Source organism: Pseudophryne corroboree, chromosome 6, assembly GCF_028390025.1.
Source record: "Pseudophryne corroboree isolate aPseCor3 chromosome 6, aPseCor3.hap2, whole genome shotgun sequence".
Classification (NCBI taxonomy): Eukaryota; Metazoa; Chordata; class Amphibia; order Anura; family Myobatrachidae; genus Pseudophryne; species Pseudophryne corroboree.
Window position 1 is genome coordinate 301,931,860 of NC_086449.1, and position 13,377 is coordinate 301,945,236.

The 13,377-nt window shown below is 43.4% G+C and overlaps 1 protein-coding gene across 1 annotated transcript in view; it reads right to left on the reverse strand.

The window, feature by feature from the left end:
* MYO1E (myosin IE) overlaps positions 1 to 13,377 on the reverse strand; it is a 347,330-nt gene that overhangs the window by 215,148 nt on the left and 118,805 nt on the right. Inside the window, exon 3 of the mRNA XM_063926190.1 lies at positions 3,526 to 3,615. Within this exon, the coding sequence (XP_063782260.1) occupies positions 3,526 to 3,615 (90 nt within the window). The remainder of the gene's footprint in view (positions 1 to 3,525; positions 3,616 to 13,377) is intronic.

The following is a 13,377-nucleotide window of genomic DNA, read 5'->3' on the forward strand; positions in this document are numbered from 1 at the left end:
GCCTAATATTCGTTTATTGATATTTACAAATAGCACCTTCAGTTCTAACTGCTTTTAACCTATACCGGAATACAGTTTACAACATACAGGTAGTTTGAATTTTAGTTTGCAGTTTACCTTATGACCATGAGCTACAGCCGTAGCTCATGCTCTCCCCATTTTGGTTGGAAAAAAATTGTGAAAAAAAAGGAGTTTGGAGCAATGCATTATTTATTTAGCTTGTGAGTAACACATACCTTTTGCACATCCTTCTTAAATAACCTGTAAATCTGTCTTGTATGAAGTGTTAACAAATGAACTATATGTACTATTGTCATGATTTGAGACTTAGGGGGACATTTACTAAGCAATGATAAGAGCGGAGAAGTGTCCATGGCAACCAATCAGCACTGAAGTAACATTTATAATTTGCATACTATAAAATTATACAGAGCTGCCGATTGGTTGATGGGGCAACTTCTCCACTGGCTCACTTCTCTGCTCTTATCACTGCTTAGTAAATGTACCCCTTATTCTTTGTTTATGTAAACTGTCTAAATGCATTTGCGTCAATAAAAAGATAAAAAAAAAAAAAAGTTGCTGGATTTTTTTGCAGTTTGGCCTTGTGCATGCACACTACGATCCATACGCATGTGCGGTGAAAACGATAACCGGCTGCATTGAGAATTCGCACAGAAGCGATCAGGTCTGAATCGGGCCCTTACAACTTTGCTGACCACACCCAATATATTAGTGCTCATAACACCTGGCCTGTAAAACATTTTTTTTTTTCAAATTAATGACCCCTTCACCCCCTTAATATTACCAACCCTCTCCTTTCCTTCAATACTTGTTCCACAGAGATAATGAGATTTCTACCTGGAACGCTTTGCACTGCTTCAATATAGAAACTCAGATGTGTACAAACATATTCTGAATTTTTAAGGTCTCCTGCACCACTGTTTTGTAAGATGGGCCTAAAAAAAAAAAAAAAAAGGACACTAATGAAGGAAGTCAAGGTCCAAAAGTAAAAATGCCTGGCCCTGAGATTCTGTTGATATTGGGCCTAATTCAGACCTGATGGCACCTCTGCGAATTTGCAAAGGTCTGCGATCGGATGGTCGCAACCCAAAACAGAGTGAGTAACCGCCCCGTGCAGGTCTGCATACACCGTGTGAAAAGCTTTGCAAATGCCGGTCAGCTGCAAATCTGTTCGCAACTCACTCACCATCTAATGTTTTCTCTACTCTGTGCAGTCTGTGCGTAGTCCAGTACTTACTCCTACATTCCGATACAAAAAGGCTGATTGGGAGCAGAGCTGACTTCACACACCCTCCCTGAAAACGCTTGAGAATGCCTGCGTTTTTACTGACACTCGCAGAAAACAGTCAGTTACCACCCCCAAATGTCTGCTTCCTGTCAATTAACATGCGTACACCATCAAAAAATATGCAGAATTTTTTTGCAGTTTGGCCTCACGCCTGCACATTACTATCCTTACGTATGCAGTCATTCAGTAATCGGCCGCTGTGCGAATTCGCACAACAGCGATCAGGTCTGAATTAGGCCCATAGCCGCTGTCAATCAGGCAGAGGTATTTGCATATGTGAGATGCCATCGCATCTTACTGTGTGCGCACGTGCAGTGTGGCATCTGCACGTGCGCACACTGCAAAAGGGGCTTCAGCATGCGACCCCATGCTGAATCGGGCCCATTAACCCTAATAATTAATAAAATTAAGTGTTGCCGGAATGTTTGACTGTGTAAACCTATGGGGCGACCAGGAATTACAATTTCCTCATTCTTCTCCCCCCACCACTTCCATTATTACATCTATGTTTAAGGGCTTTTTTTTTTGTTTTTTACATAATTTTCATCACTCATCCCCTCCTTTTAATTTTGTCCTCTTATTACAAAACTATTCTTGGAAGAGTTCTATAATTAAGTGTATGCTAAATGTCATTTATACCCCCTAATGTTATTCCTAGTGGTGTTCATACCTTCTAATTTCTGGTGTTAATTTATACCTAGGGGAAAACGGATGCAAGTGGATGGACTTTGCTAACAACTAAGTAACTCATTTATTACACCATTTGTTCAATAAACAAATTACATTATAAGGAGTTCTCTAGTTAATATAGTTCAAGATCTTGTTTCTTCAGCAGCCGCCCAGATTGAGTCTGTAAGCCTGCTTTTAGCCTTGAATTACATATTTCCTTATATATCCTGTATTCATTTACAAATGTCAGTTGGATGGATATAAATATAGATAGACACACACCTAAGTATGGCTCATATATTCAGTGCATGTTTTCCTTATTGTACCTTTTCCAGTAGCAAACAATTACAAAACTGAATGTTGAAATTAGCACATATTACTAAGCCATGATACAGTGTATTTAAACTGGGCCGCGTTGATGCTACAAAAAACCTTTAATTAGGAATAAAATATAAAACGAGATTTATTTTGGAATAAATCGCAAACTGTGAAACTAGCTCTTCATGTACTGTACAACAGTGTTAAAAAAGCATAAATATTAGTACAGGAAGAAATGCTGTATGACTAAAATATGCCTCCTTATAGCAAATAGTATGCCCCCACCCCAAAACTCTGCTGCTTGAGAAAGCTTGTAATACTCATGTTTTCCACTGCAGTAAAAATAAGAGATTGTGGGGTAATCTGCCTCCCTGACACTGGTGTATCGGGGTCTGGGGAAAATCTCCATATTTTTATGAAGCTGTGTCCTCATACAACCAACCTCAATACAACATGTGATACAAGATGCCTGCCAGGAGAGAGAACCCAAGTTCAGTGAGGCTCTGCTAGCACTGGACGTCTTTTTTTTTACCCAAGAATCACTGTTAGTCACAATGATGCAGAAGACTGTGGTGATTAATTTGATATGCAACAATTTTATATATGTGTATAGCGGAGTCTGCATACGTAGCTAAACAGATCTTGGCATGAAAAAAGCCGAAGCCGCTGCATTGTACAGCAGCACTTTATATAAAGATTCGCATTGCGACTAAAGGGGGGTACACACGGGGAGATCTGTGATAGATCGCTCAGCACACATCTCTCCCCCCGCTCAGCACACGAGGAGGGGGGGTGCTCACTTCACCCGGTGGTGAAGTGAGCGATCTACTAGAGTGTGCCTGCATGTAGGCCAATCTAGAACCGGCGATAGCGACGTGTGGGGCCGCGCATCGCTATCGCCATGGGGCATACAAACAGAGTGATGTGTGCTTCATTTCTAAGCAGTCTGGTCAGATTGCTTAGAAATTAAGCAAAAATCGCTACGAGTGTACCCCCGTTAAGACGTATTTTCATGGTAAAAATATGCAAAGAAGATGACTGGCAGAGTCATCAGGGATCTGGTGCTCCGAGAGCAGCTATTTGGACAATTGCAGGAATAATATATGAAGACACATCTGTACATGGGGCGGATTTTTACATTTGGACATCCCGTTTACAGTTACCACAGCTATTCTCTCTATAGGGCACACCGTTCCATTGTTTATCACAGCACACAATACTGTACTTACAGCTCCTTGGTACATTTCAATTTCCTTTTCCCCAAAGTAAGGCATCTGTTTGAATGGATTCACAGAAATCAGCACTGGCCCAATATATGTCTGTGAGAAGTTAAGGTTGATTAGTTAATGATGATTTGAAAATTCAATAGGGATGTATTTCCATAGGAATCATACTACTGAAACACCAGGCAGAGCGGACAAATCACACGTCAGTTCCAACATCAATAAAAGACAACTTACAGTTACATAACATCAGCTGTATGGTTCTATGCAAAATAACACATTAAGGTCAGTTTTAAATACCATAAGTTTCTAATCGACAATGGGTCATTTCTAAATACAATACAGAGCATCATAGGTATACTATGTGTGGCTTTTTTTTAGTATGTACTGAAATGTATTGTTCCTTATATCTGGGAATAAAAAACAAAGAAAAATCTAAAGAAAGCAATGATGTGATAAATGACAAAGAGCTAGAAATAAACAATATTTTTACATAAAAATATTAATTGACTGAAGTTGTCAAATGATATAAGCAACACGGTATCCAGATGGAAGATAGACAGTAAATACAGTCATTAGGTCGACACCAGGTGGTAGACAGTCAAAAGGTTGACAGGTAAAGGATGACATGGACTTAGGTCGACATCGTTATAAGATCTACAAGGTCAAAAGATCAACATAAAAAGGTTGACAGCTGGTTTTTAATTTTTCATGAGTTTTAGGGTTAGAGTTAGGCACATGGAAGAGGGTTAGGCTGCCAGAGGGAACACTTAGGTTTAGGCACTTGGCTAAGGGTTAGGCCGCAGAAGGGGGCGGTTAGGATTAGGCACCAGGATGAGGGTTAGGGACAATGGGAAGGGGTAGGGCTAGGTTTAGGATTAAAATAACACAGACACAAAAAAAAAACAAAAAAAAAAAAACAGGTTTCGACCTCTGTCTATCCACATATTTTAATAATTGAAGGCCACAAACACTGGTTTGGCCTTTTACATTGATCATAAATCATTTTAATTGGTCCTTGACAACCAAGCCAGGGCACACCTGCAAGTGCCCTAAGGTAGTCCACGGCACCCAGCTTGAGAACCACTGGTATAGACTACAGTTGTTTTTTTTTATTGTCTAAGGGTGTGTATACACGGTGAGATATTTTCTTACGATTTTGACTATATAGTCAAAATGGCAAGAAAAGTTAGTGCAGACCGCAAGGTGAAAGTCACCTTGCGATCCCGATTCAATCCCGATGCGCGGTCCCGCCAGGTCGGCATCACAAGAAAAGATAGACTGTGCAGGCAAGTCAATCCTTGCTAGATCGGTGTACTATCTAGTTCATCTCACATGTCAATGACATCTCACATTAGCCAAAATCTCACATAAGCCAAAATCGTAAGCACACATAGTCCATATCTCAAGAAACGTTAGTCAAAATCTGTCCTATCTGGGCTCTGGGGAGTTCAAGGGAAATCGCAAGTGAAAATCGGGCATAGCAAGGATCTCACCGTGTGTACACACCCTAAATAGGATTGTTTGTTTTTGTTTATACTATTACCCCTATTGTTTACTCTGTTTCTATGCTGATTAACATAGATCAAACAATAAATCTAATATTTACTAAACAAACCTAATTTAACATAGTGTCACTCAATGTAAAATAATGCAAAAAAAAAAAAAAAATGTCTTAACCCTCAGAAAAACAGCGTTTTAAAATTAAATTATTGTAAATGATTTGTCAAAAAGAAGAAGTACAGTGCAAATACAGGACAATAAATGTCAAAGTAAATGCGGTAGTTGTATACATTACATGAAGTACATGAATTTTTCTCACAATGTACCATAAATATTCTAATTACAGATACTACCCTATATTATTTTCTGTAAGTAAGATTTTGTATCACAACTTTTCAGTGACAGAAAATCAGTTATCAATGCTATTTACCGAGGAAATAGGCACCAGAGCAACTGAGTGATACTCAAGTGCTTGCAACAAAGGATGTTACTTGCAGAGTAGTACCCCTTTCACACTGCAGCTTGTACCCAGTATTTTGCCGTTTTAACTGGCTTCCTAAACGGGTCAAGCTGCGATGTGAAAGGGTCCCCTTCAATTTACCGTTTTCAAAATACAGGTATTTTGAAACGGTAAAAAAGAAGGGTCCTACCCGTTTCAGTCCCATTTCACTGTGCAGTGTGAAAGGGTCTGAAACGGTATTTGCAAGCCCCAGCAGGTCATAGGCTGTCTCCATATGTGATGTCAGCAGCCACAACCAGGAAACAGCTTGGAAAACACAGGAGACACATGTGAGAGTGGCTTTATAAACTTTTAGACTGCAAAGCCATTATAAAATGTCTAATTGGAGTGATGAAGAGGTGAGGGAGCTGCTTTAGGATCAGAGGGGATGAGGAAATCTGCTGCCAAATTACTGGGACAGTCAAGGATACCCTCATATATAAAAACATAGCAAAAATGCTTCAAGCTGCTGGGTTCCATCGTACGACTATCCAAATGATTAATAATGAATTAATTAATAATTATTAATAATGTGTGGGCCAGAAAAGTCCATTTATAGTGACAACCACTGTTTTCTATGGGTGAAACGGGTTCAGTGTGAATGGTACCAAACGGTAATGAAATGGTAATTTACTGGTTACAACATGAGATGTGAAAGGGGTTTAACTGCTCAGACCCGTTTTAAGAACCGTTTCAAATACCATTTCAAAAGCAGGTTTTGCGATGTGAAAGCAGCATAGCATTACCCTTACCACTTCACCAGCCAGTCTTGGTTCAACTGTGCATGCAAAAGCCAGCTTTCAGTTTCAATTTTGCTAAAAATGAATGGACGGTTTAAAAAAAATAATAATAATTTCAGGTATTGGTTCTCTGCAAGTGGCAACATGTTATGTCCTATGCTTCAGTCCATTAGGTGTCTTGTCAAGCGCGGATTATAATAATTTAGCAGTTGATTAAGTTTTTTGTACATTGTGCAACTGTACTAAGTATTTTTATAATGAAAAGTAATTTTTATATATATATATATATATATATATATACACATACATACATACATACATACATATATATACACACACACATATATACACACACACTTTTTATAAATCTGATGATTCCGTTAAAATATTTTTATTCAAATATTCTCCTGTTCCCATAGGCCCATAAATATTAAAATACTACAATGCACCAATATGTGACTTGAAATATTTACTATAAAACAAGCAAAAAACATTAAAGTCTTTTGAGCGACATGGTCATAGTAAATATCTCCGTGCCTTGTGTTTTTGGCAAGAGTACAGAGATCTATGACCACATTGTAGATATGCGTTTTTACGAGGTCATCTTTCATGGACAGAACAGTGTGTAGATAAACAATAGCAACATTTGATCGCATGTCAAATAATCCTAGCTTATAGTGGCACAGTTTAACACTCATTCATGACTGCTCACACAAACAATCAGTTCATTCAAGGTCTGTTAGATGCCTGCTTAATACTTTGTGGCTTCAAGAACAAAAATACTATCAGTGGCATGTTCCAGTATCCAACTTCAGCACACTTAGCAATGAATGCCATTACTTTGATAAAATGATCAAAATATGTTTTTACCCAATAACATAAAACTAAGCTATCTCCTACCATGTTATTTTCTTCTTGCATTGATTGTTCATCTCTTTAGTCATTATTATTAGTTAATGTTTGGTTTTTTTTTGCAGACTAAACTATAAGCCACCACAATCCTACTAAGCCCCTAGTTGTCCAAATGGAAACGTTAAAAACAGCATGTAGTGCCTATAATTCTCACCACAGTATTTGGAGGGTATGTCGTCATACACCAGATGCAGGCATGCTTCATGCCAGAGTTACTCAATGGAGTATCTAGTAAACGGTTTGCCTTTTAATGCTGAATGGGTGATATTTGGAATCACTCCTGGCAGCCAAAGGGTCACCAAATGTTGTCGGAAGTTATTGTTGGCTATTAGTGTGGCAGCTCGCAAAGCTATTTGGCAATTATGAATTTATCCTCCTCCACCTTCTCTAACCCTTTTTAAAGGGAAATTGCAGAATATATTTCAGATGGATTGGTTGGAGACAACTTTAGATAAAGAGAAACTTGCTTCAAAATGTTTTGGATTCTTAGGAGAGCTATATTACTACTCTCCCAGTATATGGTTAGGAACTGAAGGGTGTACTTGGACGGAGTCTTGCAGAGAACTGATTGGATGATAAGAACCTTGACACGATGGCCATGAATAACTGGACTTGTGGTCGATCTTCTGACGATAGCCCTGGACGCCTGGGTGTAAGACTTGTAGAGTAACACTAAGCAGGTCTTCTTGCCTATAAGAGCCGCTTTTCCCTTAAGACTTTATACGTCTACCGGTATTTGGATGCCCACCAGGACTTACGCCACTGGCGACAGTAAGGTTACCCCCAAGACGTCAGGAGCTATCAGTCAGCAGAGGAGATTAAATAGATAAAAGAAGCTAGTCTATATAGGTACAGAGAACTGGCAAAAGGGCGGTGATAATGTACGAAGTAAAAGCTGTACAAATGAGGGGATATGGTGGAAGGTAACATGATGTTAGGGCAGTTGTAGTGGCAGAGTGCATATGGCAGAAAGATATAACAAAAGCCAACAGGATTAAAACAAGGATTCGGATAGCACCAGAAAAAGTTTGGAAAATCCACACAGCTCCTGAGGCAGAAACAGATTGGAACAAGGCAGGGTATCCCAGAACAAGAGCTCACAGGAGCGGCAGTTCCTCCAAGAAGCAGAAACTATAACCAGCAACCAGGGAGTGAGCAGGAAGGTAATATAAATGGGGCTTGCACCAATCAGAGACCTGCTGTGTTGATTAACCAAGTCCATGCAGCTGATCTTCTGCATGTACACTCATTACCGCCTAAGCAACTGGGAAAGCCGTCTGCCTCCGGCGTCCCTGTTGCTAGGTGCCAGGTGGCTCGCATTGTGCATAGCACCTGGCGTTGGGCTCTTGCTAGGCGCCAAGCGGGGACCAGCAGCCCTGGCAGCTGGGAGAGAGGCACTGTCCCGGTCACCAGGCAACCGCTGCGACCCGCGTCTCCCTGCTGCCGGCGTGCAGCCGCTAAAATAGACTTTCAAACATGGATTAGAGCAGTGATTTTCAACCTTTTTTTACTCGTGGCACACCGAACAATATTTTAAAATTGCCAAGGCACACCATCAGTTCCCCACAGAAAACAACAAAACACACACATTGGCCCTCACAGTAATAAAAAAAATCCACACATACATTGGCCTACACAGGAAAAAATAAGATTTTACTTACCGGTAAATCTATTTCTCGTAGTTCGTAGTGGATGCTGGGGACTCCGTAAGGACCATGGGGATAGACGGGCTCCGCAGGAGACTGGGCACTCTAAAAGAAAGATTAGGTACTATCTGGTGTGCACTGGCTCCTCCCTCTATGCCCCTCCTCCAGACCTCAGTTAAGGAAACTGTGCCCGGAAGAGCTGACACAACAAGGAAAGGATTTGGAATCCAGGGTAAGACTCATACTAGCCACACCAATCACACTGTACAACTTGTGATAACCATACCCAGTTAACAGTATGAACAACAACTGAGCCTCAGTAACAGATGGCTCATAACAATAACCCTTTAGTTAAGCAATAACTATATACATGTATTGCAGAGAGTCCGCACTTGGGACGGGCGCCCAGCATCCACTACGGACTACGAGAAATAGAATTACCGGTGAGTAAATTCTTATTTTCTCTGACGTCCTAGTGGATGCTGGAAACTCCGTAAAACCATGGGGATTATACCAAAGCTCCCAAACGGGCGGGAGAGTGCGGATGACTCTGCAGCACCGAATGAGCAAAGGCAAGGTCCTCCTCAGCCAGGGTATCAAACTTGTAGAACTTAGCAAATGTGTTTGAACCCGACCAAGTAGCAGCTCGGCAAAGCTGTAAAGCCGAGACCCCTCGGGCAGCCGCCCAAGAAGAGCCCACCTTCCTTGTGGAATGGGCTTTTACTGATTTAGGATGCGGTAACCCTGCCGCAGAATGAGCTTGCTGAATCGTGTTACAGATCCAGCGCGCAATAGTTTGCTTTGAAGCCGGAGCACCCAGTTTGTTGGGTGCATGCAGGATAAACAGCGAGTCAGTTTTCCTGACTCCAGCCGTCCTGGCTACATAGATTTTCAAAGTCCTGACTACATCAAGTAACCTGGAGTCCTCCAAGTCCCGAGTAGCCGCAGGCACCACAATAGGCTGGTTCAAATGAAACGCTGATACCACCTTAGGGAGAAATTGGGGACGAGTCCTCAACTCTGCCCTGTCCATATGAAAGATCAGATATGAGCTTTTACATGACAAAGCCGCCAATTCTGACACACGCCTAGCTGAAGCTAAGGCCAACAGCATGACCACCTTCCATGTGAGATACTTTAGCTCCACGGTCTTAAGTGGCTCAAACCAGTGTGATTTCAGGAAATCCAACACAACATTAAGATCCCAAGGTGCCACTGGAGGCACAAAAGGGGGCTGAATATGCAGCACTCCCTTAACAAACGTCTGAACTTCAGGCAGTGAAGCCAGTTCTTTTTGAAAGAAAATAGATAGGGCCGAAATCTGGACCTTTATGGACCCCAATTTTAGGCCCATAGTCACCCCTGACTGTAGGAAGTGCAGAAATCGACCCAGCTGGAATTCCTCTGTTGGGGCCTTCCTGGCCTCGCACCAAGCAACATATTTCCGCCATATGCAGTGATAATGCTTTGCTGTCACATCCTTCCTAGCTTTTATCAGCGTAGGAATCACTTCATCCGGAATGCCCTTTTCCGTTAGGATCCGGCGTTCAACCGCCATGCCGTCAAACGCAGCCGCGGTAAGTCTTGGAACAGACAGGGCCCCTGCTGTAACAGGTCCTGTCTGAGAGGCAGAGGCCATGGGTCCTCTGAGATCATTTCTTGTAGTTCTGGGTACCAAGTTCTTCTTGGCCAATCCGGAACGATGAGTATAGTTCTTACTCCTCTCTTTCTTACTATCCTCAGTACCTTGGGTATGAGAGGAAGAGGAGGGAACACATAAACCGACTGGTACACCCACGGTGTCACTAGTGCGTCCACAGCTATCGCCTGAGGGTCCCGTGACCTGGAGCAATATTTTTTTAGCTTTTTGTTGAGGCGGGACGCCATCATGTCCACCTGTGGCAGTTCCCAACGATTTACAATCTGTGTGAAGACTTCTTGATGAAGTCCCCACTCTCCCGGGTGGAGGTCGTGCCTGCTGAGGAAGTCTGCTTCCCAGTTGTCCACTCCCGAAATGAACACTGCTGACAGTGCTAGCACGTGATTCTCCGCCCATCGAAGAATCCTTGTGGCTTCTGCCATTGCCATCCTGCTTCTTGTGCCGCCCTGGCGGTTTACATGGGCGACCGCCGTGATGTTGTCTGACTGAATCAGTACTGATTTGAAGCAGGGGCTCTGCCTTACTCAGGGCGTTGTAGATGGCCCTTAGTTCCAATATATTTATGTGCAGAGAAGTCTCCAGACTTGACCACTGTCCTTGGAAGTTTCTTCCCTGAGTGACTGCCCCCCATCCTCGGAGGCTTGCATCCGTGGTCACCAGGACCCAGTCCTGTATGCCGAACCTGCGTCCCTCGAGAAGATGAGCACTCTGCAGCCACCACAGCAGAGACACCCTGGCCCTTGGGGACAGGGTGATCAACCGATGCATCTGAAGATGCGATCCGGACCATTTGTCCAACAGATCCCACTGAAAGATCCTTGCATGGAACCTGCCGAAGGGAATTGCTTCGTAAGAAGCCACCATCTTTCCCAGGACTCGCGTGCAGTGATGCACCGACACCTGTTTTGGTTTTAGGAGGTCCCTGACCAGAGATGACAATTCCTGGGCCTTCTCCTCCGGGAGAAACACCTTCTTCTGTTCTGTGTCCAGAATCATTCCCAGGAAAAGCAGACGCGTCGTAGGAATCAGCTGCGACTTTGGGATATTCAGAATCCAGCCGTGCTGTTGCAACACTTCCTGAGAGAGTGCTACGCTGACCAACAACTGCTCTTTGGACCTCGCCTTTATGAGGAGATCGTCCAAGTACGGGATAATTATAACTCCCTTTCTTCGAAGGAGTATCATCATTTCGGCCATTACCTTGGTAAATATTCTCTGAGCCGTGGAGAGATCAAACGGCAACGTCTGGAATTGGTAATGACAGTTTTGTACCACAAACCTGAGGTACTCCTGGTGAGGTGGGTAAATGGGGACATGCAAGTAAGCATCCTTGATGTCCAGCGACACCATAAAATCCCCCTCTTCCAGGCTTGCAATAAACGCCCTGAGCGATTCCATTTTGAACTTGAACTTCTTTATATAAGTGTTCAAGGATTTTAAATTTAGAATGGGTCTCACCGAACCGTCCGGTTTCGGTGCCACAAACATTGTGGAATAGTAACCCCTTCCCTGTTGAAGGAGGGGGACCTTGATTATCACCTGCTGGAGGTACAGCTTGTGAATTGCCGCCAGTACTATCTCCCTTTCCCTGGGAGGAGCTGGCAAGGCTGATTTGAGGTAACGGCGAGGGGGAGTCGTCTCGAACTCCAGCTTGTATCCCTGAGATACAATTTGTACAGGCCAGAGATCCACTTGTGAGCGAACCCACTGGTAGCTGAAGTTTCGGAGACGTGCCCCCACCGCACCTGGCTCCGCCAGTGGAGCCCCAACGTCATGCGGTGTACTTAGTGGAAGCAGGGGAGGATTTTTGTTCCTGGGAACTGGCTGCCTGGTGCAGCTTCTTTCCTCTACCCCTGCCTCTGGCCAGAAAGGATGCGCCTCTGACCCGCTTGCTTTTCTGAGGCCGAAAGGACTGCATTTGATAATACGGTGCTTTCTTAGGCTGTGAGGGAACCTGAGGTAAAAAAGTCGACTTCCCAGCTGTTGCTGTGGATACAAGGTCCGAGAGACCGTCCCCGAACAATTCCTCACCCTTATAAGGCAAAACCTCCATGTGTTTTTTAGAATCAGCATCACCTGTCCACTGCCGAGTCCATAATACTCTCCTGGCAGAAACGGACATTGCATTAATTCTAGATGCCAGCAGGCAAATGTCCCTCTGGGCATCCCGCATATATAAGACGACGTCTTTTATATGTTCCATGGTTAGCAAAATAGTATCCCTGTCGAGGGAATCAATGTTGTCTGACAAGGTATCAGTCCATGCTGCTGCAGCACTACACATCCAGGCTGAAGCAATAGCAGGTCTCAGTAGAGTACCAGAGTGTGTATACACAGACTTCAGGATAGCTTCCTGCTTTCTATCCGCAGGCTTCTTTAGGGCGGCCGTATCCTGAGACGGCAGTGCCACCCTTTTAGATAAGCGTGTGAGCGCCTTGTCCACCCTAGGGGATGTTTCCCAATGTAACCTATCCGTTGGCGGGAAAGGGTACGCCATCAGTAACCTCTTAGAAATCACTAGTTTCTTATCAGGGGAACTTCATGCTTCTTTACACAAATCATTTAATTCATCAGATGGGGGAAAAGTCACTGGCTGCTTTTTCTCCCCAAACATAATACCCCTCTTGGTGGTAACCGGGTTAACGTCAGAAATGTGCAATACATCTTTCATTGCAGTAATCATGCATCGGATGGCCTTTGTAGACTGTACATTTGTCTCATCCTCATCTACACTGGAGTCAGACTCCGTGTCGACATCTGTGTCTACCATCTGAGCCAGAGGGCATTTATGAGCCCCTGACGGCCTCTGAGTCGCCTGGGCAGGCGCGGGCTGAGACCCCGGCTGTCCCAAGGCTGCTGTGTCATCGAACCTTTTATGTAAGGAGTTGACACTGTCGG